Source organism: Pipistrellus kuhlii, unplaced genomic scaffold, assembly GCF_014108245.1.
Source record: "Pipistrellus kuhlii isolate mPipKuh1 unplaced genomic scaffold, mPipKuh1.p scaffold_m20_p_5, whole genome shotgun sequence".
Taxonomy (NCBI): domain Eukaryota; kingdom Metazoa; phylum Chordata; class Mammalia; order Chiroptera; family Vespertilionidae; genus Pipistrellus; species Pipistrellus kuhlii.
In genome coordinates this window covers 46,841,207-46,864,742 of record NW_023425551.1, presented here as the reverse complement: position 1 = coordinate 46,864,742, position 23,536 = coordinate 46,841,207, and the positions used below count along the sequence as shown (strand labels likewise).

Below are 23,536 nucleotides of genomic sequence, written 5' to 3'. Positions count from 1 at the left end.
GTGAGGTCTTGCTTAGAGTTTGCCTACTGGAGAACGTGGACATGGTTCCTGGCTGTGTACTCTCCAGTCCTCAGTGCTGCCCTCCTGAAGTTTCAGTGAATTTTAATAAATGCGTTCTCTGCTTTTAAAAACAATTAATTACAAAACTGAAATATATGCAAGACTCTTAACTAGATGAATACTGTTCTGCTCGAACCAAAACCACAAGAAGATTCTACCAAAGTATTTGTCAAATTAGAAAAGGAGACCTCCCAAAGGCTCCCTTCAGTCATACCAGTAGCCATCTTCCTTTCTAAACTATTCAACTTTCAGAAACTCCTCTGGAAAGCCAAGTTCACTAGGAGCTAATGGAACATGACAAAAGCCAAGCAAAGTTGTTCTCCACATTGAAACAGACATCGAAAAACACAGAATAATTTTAATACAGCCACATCAGAGCGTAGGAACACATGCAAATCTTTCCACACAGTGACGAATTTCAGAGGGAAGCCCTATTATTAGTCTTCTTGATCTCCCTGCACCAAGTTAAAAGCTGCTCTCCAAGTAGCACTTTAGTTGCCTTTTAGTCCCCATATTGCATGGTGTTTAAATGACGCAATTGCATAGAAAGATGAAATCAAGTCTGCAAGCACTTGAGTGTGTTCTGAGAAAATGTCTTTACACCTGCCTTGCCCAATTAATCAGCTGAAAGAACTAAAAATCTGGGCTACTCCCTGAGTGTCTTCTTTCTACAATTTTAAATGAAATTGTCCCTAAAAATAAGATAATTGGGGATTTTGACTTCATGTAGACACAATCTGTCAATACCAAGTTTTCAAAGAGTAGTGGAATAATTTCTGGAGTAAAGTAATAAAAATTTCTCAAATACCTTTTGAAAAACAAAATGCGTTTAAAAACATTTAACTCAAAGCCTTACCCTGAAAAGGCATCTGGAGAACGTTAGTCTGTTATTACTCTCTACTACTATCAACAGTTATTTTAGAAAACGTTGCACTGAACTGTACTGGAATAAAATCATATCAATAAATTCAAAAGCTCTTGGCACACAGACTAGGGTGATCTGCTTTTTGATAAAAGTAATAGAGTGGAATTCATTATTGTAGCTCTCCCACTTAGTACAAACACCATAAAACACGACACAGAAAAAATAAACAAGTGTGTGGCTGTCAGCAGAGCCAAGACAAATTTGGAAACTAAAGAATATCAGCTCTCTTGGCAATGGGGAGCAGTTTCATATAGCAGTTGGAAATCGGAGGGAACAAGAGACCTGCCATATTCCAAAGGCAGAATCAATAGATAGCTGTGACATCACTAAGCAGATTGTAAACCAAGAGCAGACGCAGAGAGGATACTGACTTGGATATGGAAGCCCCTGGGCCGGTAAGGGCAGCCTTCCTTAAGGCCCCTTCAGAGGAGCATGTGCTATCCATGCCAAGATCGCCCATTTTCACTCCGGCATCACACATTTAAGAATGGGTAGGTCACAACACTGCACCCAAAAAGTAACTTATAAACAAGGCTCAATAGTATTAACACATTGAAACCCTCATCAGAAATGGTTTCCTAACCATGTCAGTAAATGTAATTATTTTGTCATGGAAAGACAACAATAAAAACAATCCAATATATTTACCACAGCCACAATGTCCTTCACTAAGACCTACCTGTTACGCCCAGAGTCTCGGAAGCCTTTGGCAAATGGATTCCTATCTATCTTCAAGCGAGTAATCTGCAGAGTGAAGAAAGAAAGAGAAAAAAAAATCACATTGAATCTTATTATAAATGCCAAATAAGGTTATTAAAAATGAAAAAGGAGGGCAGAACTACAAGTAATTCTGAAATTAAATGTCAGATGATTCTATTGTGTTCCTCTCTCATTTCCCATGTATTTTTATTATCTTAGCAGCAAAGCTAGAAGAAAATTTCAGAAATCACCCGTGAGAAAGACATTCCCCACCCCTAATTCAAGCACTGTGAATAAAGTTTGTTTTGCTGTTAATGTGCCTAGAAAAGGAGATAACTTGCCCTTTGTTTTCCAGTCTCTCTGAACTAAAGTTCTTCCCTTTAACTGTGATCCAGTTTAATTCTGCTTCTCTGACAATGGTAGTGATGGGAAACAGCTCACCTCCAACTTCAATGTAAGGGCCCTGTGTATGCCTGTATGTTGTTGAGCTCCTGCATATTCTTCTCTTCTTCAGAGTTAGGTAATATAAATCCCATTAACTTTTCTGCCTCTCTATTTTTCTGTCTCTCCTTGAACCATCTTTATGACTCTCATTGGAAAATTTTATATATGGAGTCCTGAACTCACCAGAGTACATAACCAGCAGAAGCCACTATTTGAAAGTTCTAATGGGATTACATCTTATTCATGTAGTAGAAATAAATGATGTTTTCATTTTAACTACAGTTCTATAACTTGTTGACTCATAACCAGCTTTTTGCCCGCTCAGACCCCAAGATTTGGGAGGGTGGGGGATGTTTACAAATAGTCTAGTCATCTCCATTAAAAGTACTTTTTGTGGTATCATCTTGCAATTAACACTAGTAACCAGCATCTCATCTATTTTTTTCCAGACCTCCACTTTATCCAGAGGAATTTACAGCCTATTTTCTAAGAAGCACATCATGCTTTGTTTCCTCTGTTCCTTGGTTTAGCAGAATATACAAAGTTAATGAACATAGTTCTGACTGTACAGTTTTGGTTGAGGACAAACACACACTGTTGGATGACACTAAGGCAAAGAAAGGCATCTTTGGAAAGTCATCTTCAATGTCCCTATATAGTTCTGTGTGTGCTCTCAGCCAGCCTCCAATCAGCTATGTAACACCTGAGACATATGAGTTCCATATGAAAGGCTTTCAGAATGTCTATAAAACTATATTATAAATTATATAATGCAAGGATTTGCTAATTAATTTATTGTGTCTGCCACTCTCTCATTGAAGGAATTCTTTATAATTCATTATAGCTCAATTCTGTGTTCATTAAATGTTTTAAAAACACTAAATAATTTAAGTATACATTTAAAACAGTATTTATATAATGGTACCATGTCTTTATATAATGGTACCATGTCTTAACAAATGCAGATATATAGCACAATAACATCATCGTTATTTTTATTACTGACATCACATCTATTGAGTGTATACCATGTAGGCTATATGAAGAGTTTTATGCATATTATTATGTTTAATTCTCATAGCAACTCATATGTAGTTATTATCCCAATTTTATGTTTTCTTTTAAACTGAGGCTTAAGTATCCTGTGATCATAAGGTTTCTTGGTGGTAGAACTGGGCTGGGACCCCAGGCTTTAGAGCCGATGCTGTTAACCACCAGGCTAGGCTGCTTACCAATTTTCCATAAATTCTTCAAAATACTAGCAGCTAGGAAGTTTAAAAATAAACATGATTGCATTTTATCATTATCAATTTCCCTTCTTTTAATTTTTCCACTCTCAATCTATTTGTCAGCGTTTGTTAAGTGCTATTAGACACCAACATATACTAAGAGCTCACTGTTTCTCATATATTGTATCACAGAGGCTGGGAGAAAAATACACACAAAACATTTAACTCGGCTAATCTTTGTGTGTTTGAGGAAGAAACAGAAACAGAGAAAGAAAATGAAATGACTCTGCTCTTTTCTCCACATGCATTATATTTTTCCTTTAAAAAATATTCATTTTCTGCACCTAACATATCTTCAGAATATCTTCCTAATTGTCTCTAGCTCTTCTAAGGGTTAATTTCCTGTTCCTTCCAAAGAGCCTGCAAGAAAGGCCTGACAATGAGAGTGTGAGAGGGCAGGGGAGCCTCCACAGTGGGACTGGTTCCTGCACAGGGATGAGAGTGGATGAGCCTCTCAGACTTAAAGGAAGTCACACAGGACAGGATCCACATCTCCTCGGGAGCTTTAAAACAACAGAAACCACAACAGAGAGATTATAAAGCTTTAAGCTTTTAATAGATGTATAGAAATTGAAAGAGAAATGGAGATCTAAAATAATCCTGCTGACAACTGAAATTCTTTTTTAAAATGTAACACAAGCCACATCAGCCTCAACTACATCCCTATTTCTTATAAAAACTGACCAGAATTGCATGGATTAAATTATTGGTTTAATTGAATTCTCCACCTACTTAACACAGCCTTAAAAATACATGTATGGCCGAAACCGGTTTGGCTCAGTGGATAGAGTATCGGTCTGCAGACTGAAGGGTCTTAGGTTCGATTCCAGTCAAGGGCATGTACCTTGGTTTGGGGCACATCCCCAATTGGGGTATACAGGAGGCAGGTGATTGATGGTTCTCTCTCATCGATGTTTCTAACTCTCTATCCCTCTCTTTTCCTCTCTGTAAAAAATCAATAAAATATTTTTTAAAAAATATGACAGTCTGCCTGTTGCTTTTCTGTCTCTATATCTGTCTCTTGGTTCATCAGTTTATAATGTTCTTTATCATCCACAAATGAGTGAGGTCATGTGGTGTTTCTCTTTCATTGATTGGCTTATTTCACTCAGCATGATGTTCTCCAATTCCATCCAGGTTGCTGCAAATGATGAGAATTCCTTCTTTTTTATGGCAGCATAGTACAGTGAGGAGGGGAGGAAGATCTGGGGGAGATAATAGATCAACCGAAGGACTTGTGTACTTGCATATAAGTACAACCAATGGACATAAAACTCTGGGGAGGGAGGGTATTTATGGGAGGGAGGGAGGGGGGCAAAAAAATCAATAAAATATATTTAAAAAATAAAAAATAAAATAAATAAAAAGGAAGATACAAGTTAAAAAATAAAAATAAAAAAATAAAAAACAATAATAAAAAAACAAAATAAATAAAAATAAAATACATGTATGCTTACCCATACAGACAAGAACTATTTCATTTATCAGCTTATTCCCAAATTTAGGAAAGGATTACTCCACAATTGCTGATCTCTCAGTCTATAAACATATGCATCACCTTCTATCACAATTAAAATGCATCTTGAAAGAAACTGCCCTATTTGTATATATTCCCAAATAACTATAAAAATTAAATGCTCCTAAAATATTCCTCATTATACATGGGTTGTAGTTTTAAAATAAGGTGAACTACCAAATCTCATGCTCTGTGATATAATTCATTTTTCATATTCCACATGTCTATTTCCTAGACAATACGTACACTTCCTAATTTTACTATGATATCATGATTCAATATCACAAAATGGAAAGTAAACCTACACTGTCAGTCATGAGACACATTCTTGTCTTAAAAAAATCCTCAGTAGAGTAGCCTTATTTGAGGAATCATGGATAAAGAACTTTTACTACTATACACACACACACACACACACACACACACCCTGGACATCAACTATGACAAATGCTTTATAGCAATTCATAATGTATAGGTACAGTAAAAGGATAGCTAGCTTTCTATTTACAATTGAAATGAAAGGGTAGAAAGATACCAATTCTAGGAACAATACCTGCTGATTCTGATAGGCTGTGACGGTGGTGAACACAGTTTCGGGAAAGGAGAAGGCTTTCACTCCTTCCCCAGAAGGCACGGGCTTGATGGGAGAAAGGTCATCTCCACAGTCTTTGCGGATGACATGGACACGGGGTTGGTATTTGTGCATAGAATGAAGAATAATCTATTTCAAGGAAAGAAAAGCCAAGTTTGTCAGGAACTTCTGCCCAATCTCAACACCATGACTAAATATTTAATATGTAAAATAAATCACAGTTGGAAATTAAAATTTCCAAGGATGCAGAAAAGCCAATTTAATAAAGTATATCAAAATTGGAGTAGGAGAGCTAGGATGTCATCTGTTAAATGTGCATAAAAATACCAAAAAAATTATTATTTTGGTGAAATCCAGTGTATTTAACATCAAATTTTCTGTTTCTAGAAATACAAAAATAAATTCATATGTATTTTACTTCTAATGAGCCAAATTGGAACATAGAATTGAAACCAATAAAACTGAAAATGAGATTGAAATGATTATTTAAATTCCACCATACCCATCCCCTAAAAAAACAAATATTTCACACCAGGGTTTTCTTCAGAGAACATTCTTCCCCTACTAATGACTGCAACATGTCTATTCAAAGACAAAGGGACGTTTAAGGATACCCCAAGGTCTGCCTTGTGTGTGGTTCACGAAGTCTCTGGTTTGTATAGAGAGCCCGGTGTCCATTCCTACATCACAGCAAGGCTTTCAAAACCCAGATACTGGGGGATAGAACAACTGGTGTTCTCAGACTCTGCTGGAGGAATCTAATAATATACTCCAACTACCTTCTACCCAGGGATTCCACTTATGAGAATTTGTCCTAAGGAAATATTCAAGATTCAGAAAAGCATTTCATGTATAAAGATGTGCAATGTGTTCTTTACAACAGTAGAAAAACTATAAAGCACTCACATAAGTGGATTGGTTAGGTTAATGAAAGACAACACAACTGGATATGGTTCTATTCAGCTATTACTAATACAGTTTAGGACACTTTAAACCACATAATAAAATGTTTCCTTTCAAATCTTAAATGATAAAAAAGGACCCACATTGTTTATAAACTAATCAAAACTATATAAAAATAGACAGTAAAAAGGACCCACACCAAGATATGAACAGTGATCATCTCTGAATGATGGGTTTATGGGTGAATTTTTTTTCTTCTTCTTTATATGCTTGCTTTCAAGGTTGAGGAAGTGGGGTAAAGAAATAGCCTTACCCAAGAGGTAATTGCTGCTGGGATTCTATATTCATTAATGGGTTTAGTTAACAAGCCTCTATCTTCCCTAAACTATACAATTTGAATTCAGGTTCGGGGGTGTTGGAGTTTGGAGGGGAAATGCTTAAACAAAAGTCTTGGAAAAATACAGTGGTTGACCTACCTCATGGTTTTCAGGATTCAATAGGTTTAATGAGCCAAATTCAGAAGCTTTGGCTAGCCCAAACACAAAGAGCCCTCCCCTGGGACAGTGTATTGCTGCCACAAGAGGAAGTCTTTATACTCTGGGAGTAACCAACACAGTGGTTAATTTTTGTTTTGTTTTTTGTTTTGTATTTTTACCCTAAAATTTCCTTTCTATTAGGGGAGGAAATGTCTGGATGACAGACATGCCTGAGGGGGTGGGGGCAGCATAAGTATGAGAAAAGGAGAAGAAGCGATGGCAGCCCTCAGCATCACCTAGGGACACCCCTCAACCTCTGGGAAAGTCTCTTTCCAAGTCTAACAAAAGACAATTTTCAGTAACCCATTAGGGGCTCACAAAATCAATTTTCCACCAGAAATTTTTAAAATAAAAGAAATTATAAAATAAAGGAGAAAATGTATGTCTATGAGTCAAGTAAAAATCTGAAAATTTCAGGAGCAACACTTAATTCTAATAATTGGCAACTTCCAGAGTAGAAGAAAAACTGGAGAAAGCTACTTCACATAAAAAAAAAAAAACTAACAAGTGCATAATTAATTTCAGAAGACTACAGTGAACTGACTTGAAATGAAAGAAATGAAAACTGATTTAAGTTTCTGTTTACCGGCCAATGAAAAGAAGGTTCCTGTTTTATGAAGTCTTTGTTCTCTCAAGAAGATTTCTTCATATAACTATCTACATTTTAACTTCATTTGTCTATATCCTATCCTAAGTCATCAAAATGATGTAGGTGAGGTATACTGAAGAAGGGTACAGAAATAGCTGATCTATGCCTATGTTTGCACATCAAAGGACAACTGCCAATAAAAATCTCAAGATTAATTAAGCAAAATAATTTTAAATATTATCTATAGGAATTTAATATATCCCTGGAAAATTTTAGAGAATGCTAAACAAGCCCCAGTTCTTCTTTATAACATAGCATTATTTGATCTTTAATGAACTATCAAATTTATAATAATGAGCAGTCATTAATAATTTGCTTATTTAATAGAACAAGTAGAGCAAGGAGAACCACTGGCCTCATAAACAAGGAGAACACAATGATAATGCCCATCACTGAAACTCAAATAATTATATATGACCTGCATGTTCCATGCTCTCTGTTCTATTTAGCTGGAGGATTTTTCTTTTTGGCATTACCTAGTACAGGTATCATGTGGGCCTATCTCCATAATACAGAGTGCAGCTTCTCAGGTTCATACACATCCCCCCCCCCCCCATTTTAAACACACAAGGCATGAGTCAAAAGAAGCATGATATTACTTATTTCTGATCTGATGGGATGAAAGTGCCTATGGTTTGACAGACATGCCACGCTGTACCTTATAAAACAGCTCAATCGGAAAATACTACCTGCTGACTCTGGAAATTTTCTAGATGACCTAAATTCAGTGTTGATATAAGTCAAGCAAAGTACCAATGAAGGGAGATAACAAAAACCTGGCTCTCTGCATTTTTGGTGATCCCAAGTAATGGCTCACTTTAAATGCTGGGGTCAATGCCGTTACCCCAAGTTGCCAGCTCCACAACAAGGCGACCTTGGTTTTGTTTCAGGCCTGAAGCTGTATCTAAAGCACTCCTTAGAAATATATACTTTCAAGTTCACCAGCTCATTTAATTCACTCAAAATTCTCTGCTTCCAACATAACCCATGAGAAAACTAAGCCTCAGAGAGCCAAAGGGACTTGCCCACTGACATGAACGCTTTGGATCTCTAAGCTGTTACCAGTTCTTTCCATCAAGATCTTAGAAATCTCCCCCTATAATACCTTGCTTTCTCACCGCATTCTCAAGCAGAAATGAGAAGATAGTGAGGACAAACGTAGAGGTAGGGGTCCTCTATATCATTGAATCCTCAGCAGCTGGAAAACAGACCCTTTCACAGGTATCCTGGCTGTGGCAACCTGGCCATACTTCCTGCCAAAGCAGGAAGGTGTACCTGTTAAATGTCTTCTAATGAGGTTTAAGATCCACCTGTTAAATGTCTTCTAATTCTTCAGGAAAATGCTCATCTAAACGTTTCCCTCTACACAGCAAATTTCAGGAGAATAGGGAATCATGCACATGATAAGAAAGAAATAACCCCACCCAAGCATGCTAAACATCTGTACAGCGGTAGACCAGTCTTGGTTTATATACAATCCAACATAAAGCTGGCTACAGATTCCCTGAAGAGCAAGTAGGGATTATAAAGTCTTCACAACATTCAAAGACTAGCTGTGGAGCAGTGAGACGTTTCCACTCTAGATTCTTACCAATGGTCCTCTCTAAACAATTGGAAAGATGAAAAGTCACTTTGGGAAAACCACAATGACACCTAATCTCAGATCTCAGGTAAACCTAGGTCCAGTCACAGCCTTGTGCGAATTTGATTCCTACAGTAACTATTGGTTTACTAAAAGTGTCAGGTCGACAAGGAGTTCTCAGGTCACTGTGTTGAACACTTGTACATCTTTAGTAGAATAAAACTGGGAACTGGGAGGACAGAAAGCAATTTAGAAGGAAAAAAAAAAAGCCAATTAGAAAATTACTTCTCACTTGAGTCTTTAGCTAGATTAGGTAGCGATTAGTATCACTTCCTCACCACCATACAAGGGCAGAGAGTTCTCTGCAGGAGGACAGGGACTTCTGAATTAGAAAGTCCTACCATAATGATGCTAGAGTCACATCAACAGTAGAATAAGAAACAAATTCCTAATCTCTAACCTAAACTCATTTGGGGCCATTAAAACTGGGTAAATAAACACAACAGACACTCTCTTCAGGAAGCCTCCTCAGTCTCTCCTGGCGGTATAAGGACACATCTGAACTTCTCTGAGCTGACAGCATGATTATTTGTGTGTGGGTCTTCTCTCCCCATCTAGGCTCCAAGACTATGGCTTCTTATCTTACACCATTGGCCCAGTGTTTGTGCACATTGAAAGGAAACTAATTAGAAGAAACATTTTAATATCACGATTTGCCCTTTCTCTGAAATAGAAGTATCAACCAAGTTCACTATATATGAACCTCGAATGTGCAAGTCAACTTAGCCTTTTATATATATAGATTAACTTGCTTAATTAGACATGCTTTCTGATTTTTCCAGCCCAGTGAAGCACCCCAACTTCTCTTTCAGGTAATTGTCAGCAACACAGCAGTAAATATCAACACAAAGCATGTAGATCACAGAATAAAATATTTAACTGCAGCAGTGTTTGAAGTGAGCAGTGAGAAAACGTGCAATCATTTTCAAGTTCCACCATTTCTTACTTCTTTACAGAAGTCAAGTTTGTAAGCTTTCTAAATCTCCATTTTCCGGCTAATGAAAAGAAAATAGAATTCTGTTGCATCTCCTATCTACCTATTACAGACCTTCTGTGAGGATCAAATGAGATGAGGCACAGGAAAACGCTTCACAGACATTTGGTTAAAATGTAAAATGTTTGCACCAGGCTATAAAGCAAGTTGTGTCCTTGAGCTGAAGAAACTCCAAGGAGGCTACTTGCTAGGGAGAGGAAGCAGGGCATTGCTACATGTCATTACACCACGCCCACAGTGACAATTTCCAGGCTGGGCTGGGCTGTGGGCTGGCTGCATTTTGAGCCATGGGCAGTGTGGGCTGCAATTTGGTGGGCTGTTGCTCCAGGGTGGTGGCAGGATCTGTGTCCCACTTGGGGAAAGCTGAGTGTTGGTTTGTTGTTGCCAGGTCTGTGGTGCTGTTTCTTTTTAAATGGCCAGTGTGTGTCAAGGTAATTCCTGTGTTGAGCATCTGCCCCCTAGTGGTCAATTTGCACTATAACTACCAGTAGGATGGTCAGTCAGATGGATACTTAGGCTTTTATATATATAGACCTTACAAAGCCTTCAAAAAATATGTTTTTATGAAAAGAGCATTTTCCAACCAACATTCTCTTCTAGTATCAACTGATTCAATACATTTTTACCATTTGCCAAGGCAATTTCCTTGCTCCCAAAATGCATAAATATATATCTTTCTTTCCTTGTTCCTCACACATATTGTCTCCCTTTATTAAAGTATTATATCTACCACAACTTCACAAGAAAAATTTCACTGGTAGATGATACACTTATCTGACTATTTTGCCTATTTTCTGCTATGTTTTTGTTTTTCCTAATAGTGAAATATTATAAACAACTGAGTTTCAATTTGTAATGTTTTGTATTTTAAAATATATTTTATTAATTTTTTTACATAGAGGAAGAGAGAGGGACAGAGAGTTAGAAACATCAATGACAGCTGCCTCTTGCGTGGGGATGTGCCCACAACCAAGGTACATGCCCTTGACCAGAATCAAACCCAGGACCTTTCAGTCCGCAGGCTGACACTCTATCCATTGAGCCAAACTGGTTTCAGCTGTAATGTTTTGTATTTTAAACAAATACTGTGTGATAATTAATTTTATGTTTCAACTTGGCTAGGCTACGGTACCTATATATTTGGTCAAACACCTTTTTGGATGTTGCCATGAAGGTATTTTTTAGATGAATTTAACATTTTAATCAGTAGACTTTGAGTAAAGCAGATTGCCTCAATATTGTAGGTTGGCCTTATCCAATCAGTTGAAGGCTATTAAGAGAAAAAGACTGAAGTCTCTAAGGAAGAGGGAATTCTTCAGATTGCCTTAAGACAAGAATTACATCATCAGTTCTTCCCTGGGTCTCTAGTCTGCCAATGTACCCTGCAGATTTCAAACCTACCAGCCTCCAAAATGGCATAAGCCAATTCCTTAAAATAAATCTCTATATATACACACACATTTATATAATCCTATTAGTTCTGTTTCTCTGGAGAATATTGTTTTAAAGTCTAGTAAAGTTACAAAATTAAAAAGAAACATATAAATTAATAGATCTATATCTAGTATTACAGCTGGTGAATATTAGATATAAAGCCACTAATCTGATTTGAAAGCATCAGAATTGTAAAATAATTTAAATTATTAAATTATTAAAAGGGGTTTGTACCTTATCTATGACAGTATGTCGCTTTTAGATCCAATTATCTTTTTAAAAGATATATTCTTAAACTGTTGAACTAAGAAATTTAGAGCATGTTTAAGCTTTTTAAAACAAGTAACACATAATGGCATTTATTTTTAATTTCCTATTCCAAAAAAAAAAAAAATAAGATCTTTCAATGGACTTGCTGGCAACATATCAGTCAGCTCCCTAAGTGAGACTGAAGTCAAGTGAAAAATAATTGGCATATCTTGACTGTGTAAATAAAAAATAAAAAGAAGAGGAATTAATTAATGCACTAAAATATAGGGCATGACGTTGGATTCAGAAATGAATCAACCATGCTACCTTTCTATTTCTGTTTTAAATCATAAAAGGCAATAAACAAAAGCACCAACAAAATGAGACAGATGTGTCTTAAAAGCTAGATACTGCCTTTGTACCACAATGAAATTTGTACTTGAATCCTTTCATTAAGGTCCACTGCTTAAGTTATTGTCTAGCAACTTGTAAATCATATCCTGTCATCACAGTATTACCGTGTTTCCCCAAAAATAAGACATCCTCCGAAAATAAGACCTAGCACACTGAAAGATAAGACATCCCCTGAAAATAAGACCTAGCGCAACTTTGGGAGACAAAATTAATATAAGACACTGTCTTATTTTCGGGGAAACAGAGTACTAGTTTATGACAGTTTGCACTTATGCATTAAGAAATTTGCTCATAAATATGCTATCTTTATGTCACTCCTTTTAGAAATGAACTAGTTGGTTCATCATTTTGTGTATGAAATACTAATCAAAAGGCATTTTAATTCTGCATCAATCAATCCCCTCTCAAATAACATAAACCTAATAGAAAGAGCTATCTTTCAATTGAAATCAGCATATATCCAGAGTTACTTATTTATTAAAATAATAATGTAGAAATCTTGCTTATAAACAATATCACATAAAAATTAATAAGGTGCTAAAATGACTATATTATTGGGATGGCTGGCTTTGACTTACATGCCATATTTCAGCAGTTTTAAGACTAAAAGGAATTACTATTTTGACACATTAGATGTCATTACAAAACAATTGGGCGTTTGCAGATGGGACATTATGAGAAGCAATGAGCCTCAGCTGGGAAAAGAACTGGATGCAGGGGGACACAATAAATCATTATTCCAGTTAAACCAACTGTATTCATATTCAGAGTATAATAATTAGGACCTCATGGGATTTCAAACAAATGTTTTGGCTAAATAGTCTGCCTGGGGTTCTTTCGTTCTAATACAAATGTATTAATAGTATCTTGTTTTAATATATTGAATGCTGCATAGTATACGATAGCCACAGGCACAGTCTCTGATGCAAATACCGCCTGGATTTTGCACAGCTTACGCATATGCTGATCCACCAGAAGAGTAATACTATGATCTTAGAAAAGTTCATTTCCTTCAGTCCAGCACAGTATGTGTATGGGTGCGCCATCCAATGGTGGCGAATTTTAGAGGCCATCTACTCACATGGCCTTGGTCATCCAGTTCATTGTTGGTGAGCTTTAGCTTATCGAAGCTGATCACTTGTCTCATCCATGTCTCCCCAGAGGCAGGCGAGTCTGGATGAATATACACCCGGGGTGGCACAGGGGAGTCAGCGTTTCCAGCCACCATCCATTTAGAGCTGTGGTAAACATACCTAAAAGGCAGTGACAAGGCATAGCATGTGAACTATTGCTTTCTTAGAATTTCTAACTCAGCAGAATTAGACAAAAATTTTTAAGTCTAAAATACAATAATTTGCTGTTTACATCCAAGGCATTTAAAATGAGATTTCGACAACTTTAAAAAAAAACTCCCTGAGGCAGGCAGTGGCCTACTGACCACTCAAGGTGATGTATTAAGAGTTTAGTGAGAATATGCATATGGTCACCACCAAAAAATGCAAGTATCCTAACACTTACGAATTACACTTATTCATGTTAGATATTTTTCATCTGGATAGTCAACTGATGTGAAAAATTAATAAGTTGTCAAAGCTCACTTTTAAGTAAATTTCAAAAATACTTAAGAGTTATACCTAAAAGTGTCCTGCTTCTTTATTATTCCCTTTTATAGGCTTATGTACAAGTTGATAAGATAGATGGCAGAAAGGCAAAAAAAAATTGTCAGAAGTTTCAGTGACTTTTATTTTCATAGCAAAAAGTTCTAACATCATTTAGAATTATTTTTTCTAACTCTATCACACTATAAATTAAGGATAAAGTATTCAGTTTAATTTTTAATTTGTATAATCATAAAATGTAGAATTTTATCTCCTACATATTTCTTTTTTTTTTCCTGTTGTAAGAAAATGCTGCAAATAATTATTAACTACCACTAATTAAAATATGCATCAGCCCTAACTGGTTTGGCTCAGTGGATAGAGCGTCAGCTTGTGGACTCAAGGGTCCTAGGTTTGATTCTGGTCAAGGGCATATACCTTGGTTGCGAGCAGGTACCCAGGAGGGAATGTGCAGGAGGCAGCTGATGGATGTTTCTCTCTCATCAATGTTTCTAACTCTCTATCCCTTTCTCTCTGAAAAAAATCAAGAAAATATATTTTAAAAATAAAATAAATAAAATATGCATCAAACTTTGAAAATTATGGGACATCTAATTAATATTACTCTTTTAATTAAGAGACAAAATGTTCTATAATGTTTGTTTATATGTATCAAAAATAGTGACTCTAAAAATAAAACATTTAAATTCCAATGTTTCAAGTAATCCTACATTCAGATTATTATTTGTGTTAACTTAAAACACACTAATTCAAAAACTAGGAACTAGTATGTCGATGACTAACTTAGAAAGATATAGAAAGTAAAATTACTGTGCATACTTTGTTGTTTTTCTTCCATTTGTGTTTTAAAATATAACATACAATTTACAAATAGTCTCAGAGAAATCTACCTGTGTAGTATGTGATTTTTTTTTATAGGATGAAACATTTTCATATCATCTCTGGTGAGACCTTGTTTCAATTACGGTCACTTATTTCACTCTATTTTGAGCTCAATATGCCTTCTATTCTTTAATTCCTTTTCTTGGAAAAAAAAAGTCACATAATTAAGAACAATTTTTTTAAAAACTTCCTTTATTTGGTATAATGTAATTTCAATAAATAAGTTCCTAAACACACAGGCTTTTGTGAATGTTAATTTTACATTCTAATTAGTCACAACTGTGTTTAACTTGATCAAATACCACTCTCTGGTAGCAGAGAATAAGCCAGAAAATGTTTTTCTATTAGTGCTGAAAAAGATGGGAAATCAAATGCAAATCTTGGAAATGCAAAAACAATAACAAACAAAAAAATTTAAAAACCTGCACTATGGGTAAAGAGTTATTACCAAAATAAAGAGTAATATTCTCTATCAAAACCTTGAAAAAGTATACATAGTGAGTAGTTAAAAAATCCACATCCACTAAGAGATGAAGTGTTACATGCTACATATTCTTTGTGCAGCATTCTAAATACAAATGCTAAAAACAAGTTTCTTGGGAAGCAATACAAGTGAAAGCAAATTTATGTTTTACAATTTGATCATTTAAAATTTGGTATCTTAATACTAACACTTGAAATTGTGCTTGCATTTTATGTAAAAATAATAAGAATCAGTTATGTAAAACAAACCATCCAAAATATATGGAAGAGATCTGAAAAAAGAAATATGAGATAAACTTAGTTGAGAAAGGAAATAATTTATAAGCTTATTGAGAACTACATTATCTTTCTCAGCACAAAACCCACATCAAATATGAATTTTAAACCAAGTATATTTTAAAAATAAACTTCAAAGCCTTCTAGCTTCTGTCATTCCGTAGATAATTTATTAAAATGTCCTAATGAGTTAATTAAAAGCAATATAACATATACACAAACACAAACAATTAAACTATCCCTTTTATTACCCATTTTTTAGTATTCCATATGTGCCTGTACTAATTAAACTGTATACTTTGACACCATAAACCTGTTTCCAAAAAGCAACTCCTAAATTTTAAAAGATAAAAACCAATTCTGATTTCATTTAATAACTTATTGAATGTTCTAGGTATTTATATAAAAGAAAAAAAGACAGAAACAAACAACAACAAAATTTGAGCAATAATTTCTGGTCTCTCATTCAAAAATCTCCTTTTTTATGTTAGCATTTTTAACAGAAAAATAAAAAGCATAATCATTAAAAATTACTGATTTGTTTACTTTCAGGAGAAAAAGAGGAAAGGTTGGTTTGATACTGAAGAATGTGTATCTTTTCCAACTTTACTTGATGCCTGCATAAATATATTCTCTTTCAAAATCCTATAGATTTTTTTAACTACCAAGCAAAAAAAAAAAACAAAAAACCACTAATGTAATTAATTCATTACCAATTTAAAGATGTCAATATCGTAATGCATAATGAGTTTTTATTTTTCTAAATTATAAAAAAAATCTTCAATCACTTCCTCAAAGATGAAAAGCCTCCAAGCAGGTACAATTTTTAATGTAATCAGATAAAGTGAATTTATTTAAAGATAAAAATCACAAAGAAAAAAAAACACTTCATTAAATATTGCATAGATGTACAAATTTAACATTTCTTCTCAAACTTCTAATAAAAAATGTGAATCAATATAAAAAACACACTTGGTTTAACATCGCTAAACTAGCTCCTATTGAAAGTCCTCAGTACTTAAAAGACAGTTCTGTATCTATAAAAAGCAAAACAAAAATTAAGTTTCCACATTTACTCTAAAAGAAGGCATCCTCTGGGCTATTAAATCTGAAAGGTAATGGATTATGGTTCTGGGAATTCCACAGGCTTTTGGAAACAAACATCATAGTCACAAATCAAACAGACATAGCCTGCAAAATCTCCGTGTTTTCCTATTCTCCTCTAGCCAACCGATCACTATACCTGTATCTCTTGTTGTCCACTGGCACAATATCCATGGCAATGTAATATTGCTGGTGAGGATCTAATCCTGAGATCTTCACTCTCATTGCTGGAAACATGCGCCTATTTATAAGGGAAGTGAGGAAAAGGGGTTTTGGTTTGGGTTTTGCTTGTGATAACACATGAACAATGAATAAGCAAAAGAAATCCCCAGAATCTGTATTTTTCTCATGAACAAATTTATACCATTCACTCTGGTAATTTAATTCAAAGAATCAGAACAGGGGGACATAGCAAAACTGAGGCTTTTAAATGTAATTAGTTGTACCTTATACTTGCCTCTGTGTTTACTAAAATGTCAGTATAGCTAAGAGCAAAATAGTTTTATACATTGAAGGAGTCAAGGCACTAAAGAAAGCACTTTTAAAAAAAATCAATAAGCAAATTTACTTTAATAATACAGATAATAAAATGTCCCAAATGGTAGAAATAGAAATTTTGAATTTCTGAAAGTGATAAAAGGTATTATAATGTGAAATTTTAAAGGGGTTATAAAAAACCACAAGGAGCCAATGTGCCATGCTATAACCAAACAATATGTTCTTTATTGAGACAGGACTTCCTGTCTGCAGCATGGTAAAGGTGAAGTGCAAAAGTTGCTCCAAATTTGAAAGGTATAGTAAAACTTCTTTATTGAAAGCAGAAACTAAGCACAACGTATATTTACCAAATCACTCCTTCCCCTACCATAACCTGAAAATGCTTTTTCCTTTAACCATGCTTACTCAAAACATTGCTCATTAAGAAAAATGAAAATCTGAATTTCTCTTGGCTTCCCACAGATGCATCACAGGAGATGCTAAACTAAATGTACCTATCTTTTTAAAATGTCACAGCAGCAAGGCATACAACACATTATTGTATATTAAAAAATGAATAGAGCAGTTCTTTAAAAAAAAAAAAAAACCTTTCATCTAATGATGTATGTCTAGGATCCTTCCAGTTAATCTAATTTTTGCTAATTTACCTTATACCACGAATTTTAGTACTGATATTTACCAATTTTTTCCCTATAACAATGCCATTAAAGACCACTTGCACAAAAAAAGAAAGTCCATTATTCCTAACTAGGCATGAGAGCAGTTTAATATGCTGGTTGTTTCAGTGTTATTTCAGTGCACCTGTAAGATAAAGAGTAAAGGTCTTTAACTACATCCTTTATAAGACAACTGTTGCTTTGTGTTGTTGAAAACGGAATTTGGATCATTACTAATAGCTCTGTGAAAATGTAGAAGGTAGCATATGGATTCAATAAAATATGTTTTTGTAATTTCTAATAAGTTTGGATACTTTTATGCTATCCAGGTTTTTGCCATGTGTACTCCCTGAAAGAGTGGTGTGTGCTTTTAAGGAAGATATTATTCATAGATTTCACTGCACTAAATGAACTGAAACTTTAAAATGCAAATATTTCTGTGCCTCCTTCAAATTACTATGATCTGGCCCCAAAATCCATTTATTTTACTGAGGATTGTGCAAATTTCACTTTCAACAATAACAACAACAAAAAAACGGATATAACTTCTTACAAAAATTTTTTTAGAGTTCTTCAGCAAATTTAGATTAACGTGTTGGGTACCATTGGGGGGGGAAATGTTAGCTGCGAGTAACTTCGGATCTACAAAAGTGGTTTTTCAAAATCAAGGGTACCGATGTCTCAAGGAGTAAGCATATATTACTAGCGATTCCAGTAACTTTTCATCGTAGTCTAATATCAAAATAGCACAACACACCACCACGTTCTCACATTGCAAGGAAATCTTTTGATGAACAACCAACGGGTAAATTTCTAATCTGAAAAAAGCAAATTAGTTTGCTAAAGGGTAAACTGTGCTTGTTAAAAGACAAGGGGGGGGGGGTAATCTGTCCCACAGTCCCAGAAGCGATAACTAGAGCCTAAATCAAAAGTCTGGACAGATGTAAATATGATCGCGGATCTGTAACTCCCCTGCATGCCGCGTATCCATAGAACCGCTAGCATGTTGGCGGCGAACCTTAATTTCCTCAAGCATCCAGCAAGAGGGCGGCCGGACTGTGCCCCTCGCTGACTGGGTAGGTAGGGAAAGCCAGTCTCAAAAGTGAACCACTACCCAGGGCCTAGTCCCCTCTACACGGAAATGCTTACCAGAGACACCCCTCACCCCCACTTCCTAACCCACCCAGGGGGTGCCATGAGGGGCCATTCTTTACCTGCCCGCCTTGGTGATGATCATCTCCGTGCCGATCTCGTGGAAGCGCTTCCAGAGCTCAGCTCCCTGCAGATCCACCCTCGGGGCCTGCAGCGATGGCAGCGGGGTCCCGGGCCTGGCCAGGGCGGGAGCCGGGGAGCCTTTTCGGGAGCCTCCCGGGGACGCCAGTGGGGAAGAGCCCTGCAGGAAGCCATCCTCACAGCCTCCTGGGCAGCAAAGAGCAGAGAGGGGCAACCGGTGAGGGCCCAGAGCGGAGGAATCTTGATGGGGAGATGGACCTCGGGAGGGAGGCTGGCGAGAGGTGAAGGACCAGGAGAAAAGGGGAAACCTTCCCTTCGTCGTCGGGTCCTTCTAACAAATAGGTCTACTGTCCAACACCCGCACTGTCCGCCAAAGGGGACGCTCTTGTGGGACCCTCTTGACCTCCAAGTCCCTGAGAGGCGCGCGGGCCGAGGCCACCCCACCTCTGTCCGCCCCGCCAAGGCCCCAAAAGAAGCTTCGCGCGGCCACCGGGGTCTGGGATGCGTGCCCAGCGGAGCCTGAGATGGACTCCGGGGTTTAGATCCCCAGTTGCAAACCCCGACATCCCCGGCGCCCCCCGCGCGCGCACCCCGCCAAAGCGCCGGGTGCCCGGGACCCTGGAGGTGAGCGCCGGGGCCTTGCTTTGCAACAGGCGTCCGAAAGCGCCCGGCTTCGGGCTGGGGCGGAGGCATCATCCTCCAGAAACATTTCGAAATAGTTCTTGCTCCGCTCTTGCCACATTCCCCGGCCGCCCAGAGCTTGCTAGCCAAACAGCTAGCGCAGGGCAGGAGAAGAGCGCGAAGAGCAAGCCCACGGCCCTTGCCATGCTTGGCAGCGGGAGTCCAGAGAGGAAGGGCCCGGGAAGGTTAGGCTACCCCTCGGGGAAACCATTCAGTTTGCAGATACACCGCCCTCTTCCTGGTTTGGGGCATTCGTTCCGGTTTGGGGGGATGATACCGTCGCTCCCTCCACCTCGAAGCTGCTAAAAGCTAGGAAAGAAAACAAGAGCACCCATGGGCAGGCACCCCCAGGGAGGCAGATGCCCAAAGCGCAGGTCTGCACGGCGGAGCGTCGCCGACAGCAGCAGCGGCCGCCGAGGGCGCGGACCGCCTGGCGGGCGGCAGCCTGAGCTGAGCGGCGAGGCCGGACGCGGGGTGAGCCGTCCGGGGGCGGCGAGATCGACCCAGGCGGCGGCGGGCTTCGCGCCCCGACACCCACGGCGAGTGCGTTAAGTGGCTGGAGTGGCCTCGGGCGCGCAGGAACCCTGCGCTCGCGCACGCCCACAACTCGCAGATTTGGGGTTCCCCGCGGCCGTGGGGGCGGGCGGGACCCGGAGGGGACGCGCCACGCCGCGCCGAGAAGTTGGGTGGGGAAGGGCCGACTCACCCGCGGCTCCTCCGCGGGCGCTGCAGTTCAGCTCCAGGTCAGCGCAGCTGCGGGCGGGCCCGGAGGCCGCCCCGGCAGCCGGCGGCGGCGGCGACAGAGCATTGCCTTCGTCTCCCTCGGGGGAGCCCTTTTCGCCGCCGCCACCACCGCGGCCGCAGCCTCCGTCCTCCGCCGCCGCGGCTGCCTCCTCGGCGCCCAGCTTCCGCCGCTTCTTCTGGAGCTGCTGCTGCTGCTTCTCCGCGCCGATGAGCGCCTCCACGGAGAAGGCGTGCGCCTTGAGGCTCAGCATGCTGCACGGCGAGCCCCTCCGCTTCTCGGCCATCCCCGCCGCCCGCCGCCCGCTCGCCCCTCGCTCATATACACTCGCGCGGGCGCACACACGCTCACCCGCTCTCCTTCCCTCCCACCGCCGCCAAAAATCTGAACAACGGCGGAGGCCTCCCGCAGGCCGAGCACACTGACCGCCCCCTTCCCCGCCGCGGGCAAAAAAAAAAAAGAAAGAAAGAAAAGAAAAGAAAAAAACAAAAACAAATTTGGCGTTTCCTTCTTTCTCGCTCGTGTTGTTGGGATCCGAGGAACCGGCGGCGCGCCCGCCAAGTTTCCTCTCCTCCTCGGTCTCTCGAGCTCGCTCTCCCTGATGCACTCCTTCTCGCTCCCACCCCTTCCACCTCTTCCTGCTTTTTCCAAGATCTGCCTCAAATGATGCGCCAAGGAGGACTACCAGGGGTAAAAAACACTCTGCGGACACAAATTAGGGATTGTAATTGAAATTTGTTGCCTTGATCTGTCAGCACTTCCAGCCGGGAGAGCGGTGGGAAGAACTTGCTCATTAGTGTCAATAAAGCGGCGGGGGCGGAGTGCGGGGCCCTGTCCATCACCGGGGAGGCCGGCCAATCGGGAGGCGCCGGCCCCGCGCAGCCCGCGCCCACTTCCTTACAAGGTTGCAAAAAACCTCGAGTGAAAAGCGCCGCCGTCTGGCTCGGACGTGCCAACCCCTGGGAGCTGGATCTGGTCAGTCTGCTTGCAACCAGCCCCGTCCAAGCCCCGGTCTCCAGCTTTTCCTCCCCGGGACCTGGAACCGCTGAGGTTTCTGATATGAAACCGAGATGATCACCAAGTTAAACTATCAGGGATAGTTTAAGAAACCTCACACTCCCTTATCACGTCATATCTCTACAAAGCTGGACATTTCCAGGAGTAGGGAGAATTCACATCCACCAGGCTTATCTCTTCTCATTTAAACATTCCAGTTTATGTTTTCCTTGGTGGATATTTCTTGGGGAGGGAGTGGGAGATGTATTTAAATCCTATATTATTTATGAGAACAAAATAAGCTCAGTCCCTCATATGAACTGGTGGGTAAAAGTAGGAGTCTCCCTCTTCTTATAAGCGTGATCATTAAAAACGTAGGACGTGAGATTTAAATTCTGTATGTCTCTAATGATAAGGACTTAGTTTTAAAACCCTTAAACACTTTGCAAAGTGGAATGACTTTTAAAATGCAATCAGATTTCCCATTGCAGAGTTTTTAAATGTGTCTGTGATTTAACCTGGCTTCATTTTTGTCCTGCTTTAGACAATTTGCCATTTTCCCTCTTCAGGCTTTGAAAGAGCAAACTTATTTCTTTAAAACAAAATTTTTATAAAAGAAGAGTGTTTTTTTTAAAAAAACAAATAATGCTGAACATAGACCTGTAAAATTGTTTTGTAGTTTCAACACGACTTTTTGTCAGGATTAACCAAAGAAAAGGGTTTGATGTAAGTAGAGTAAATCTCTTGTGGAATAAAATTAATGATGCATAATACTCTCAAACACTGGATATAACATAGAGGAAGGGTTGTTTTCCCTCCCCTTGCTCCATTTAACCTCCACAAACGTTTGCTGCCCTATTATCTCTGCCTTCTCTCTCAGCTCTCAGTGGAGTGACTCAGGGAGTCGTTTTGCCACTTTGATCTTTCTTGGGAAGCTCAAGGAACGCAACCGGGAGAGGCAACCAGGAGAGCGGGAGCCTGAGCAGGAGGTGCCCGGGAGCATCACCTACTCTGCGCCCGGCGGGGCCCCACAGCCTCGAGTCAAAAACGACTCAGTGACAATCGCAAGGAAGAGGCCCGGTTTAAGATTTGAGAAGAGGATTCAACTGTTTTTGCATTTGTTTAAAAAAAGAAAAAGAAAAAAAAAGCCTTGCAGAGGACAACAGCGTCTTCTTGCCCGGCGGCGCTCTAGGCGGGTGTTAAAAGTTAGCCTGGGTTTCCGAAGCCTGGCCGGAGGAGGACGCCGGGAGGGCTTGGGCCTGGGATGGGAGTGGGTTGGAAGTCGGGGAGGAAGGCTGCAGCCCACGGAGCAGAGAGGGCTCCCCAGGAGCTGTACGGGGCTAAGGCGTCCGCGGCCGCATCCGCAGCCCGTGAGGGCGAATGGCCCCGCTCTAGGCCCAAGCTCTGGGCGACCCAGGCTCTTCCCATCTTCCTTTGGGGCCTCGGAGAGTTGGAGGCGCTGAGGTCCAAGGGTGGAGTCGCCAGGGCCCCCTCAGGCCTACTCGGCCCCATGGTAGGGGGAAAAGGAAACCCGAGTCCGAGAGGGACCAGCACGATTTCCAGGGGCGAAGCCAGCTGGGTAGATAGGTTCTTGTCTTTTGGTATTTGTATTCCCCGCGGCTCAGAGGATAAAGAAGGGGCTGCAGGAGCCCGCAGGATGCTCTCAGGAACACTCAGGCCCCAGACCTGCTCTGTGCCTTAGCCGCTTCTTTCGCTTTTATCCGAGGCAGCCAGGGCGCAGACCCCGGGACGCGCGAACACCGGGGAAACGGTGTCCACATAGAAGACCAGCTGGAAAGCCACGCCTCACAGACAGACAGCCGCGATGTCTGACGGAAGGTGTTCCTTAGACATGATCCAGGTGTGCACCGGCGCGGGGGCAGGGCGAAGGCGTGGTTTCCCTTCTTCCAGGTCCTGGCTGAACTTGGCGAAACCTGAGGGACGTAGACGCCCCGTCGCTCGCCGCTGTCGGGTCGGCCTTGCATTAAGCTCCGGGTCCGGGACCCAGCAGGACCAGCTG

At 39.8% G+C, this 23,536-nt stretch overlaps 1 protein-coding gene across 1 annotated transcript in view; it reads right to left on the bottom strand.

Annotated features, from left to right (window-relative positions):
• TBX18 (T-box transcription factor 18) overlaps positions 1-21,298 on the bottom strand; it is a 29,851-nt gene extending 8,553 nt beyond the window's left edge. The window contains exons 1-6 of the mRNA XM_036414940.2: positions 20,485-21,298; positions 19,079-19,283; positions 16,850-16,951; positions 13,428-13,599; positions 5,487-5,654; positions 1,665-1,729 (exon numbers count right to left, since the gene is read on the bottom strand). Coding sequence (XP_036270833.1) covers positions 1,665-1,729; positions 5,487-5,654; positions 13,428-13,599; positions 16,850-16,951; positions 19,079-19,283; positions 20,485-20,806 — 1,034 coding nt within the window. The 5' untranslated portion in view covers positions 20,807-21,298. The remainder of the gene's footprint in view (positions 1-1,664; positions 1,730-5,486; positions 5,655-13,427; positions 13,600-16,849; positions 16,952-19,078; positions 19,284-20,484) is intronic.
• Positions 21,299-23,536: the final 2,238 nt, after the last annotated feature.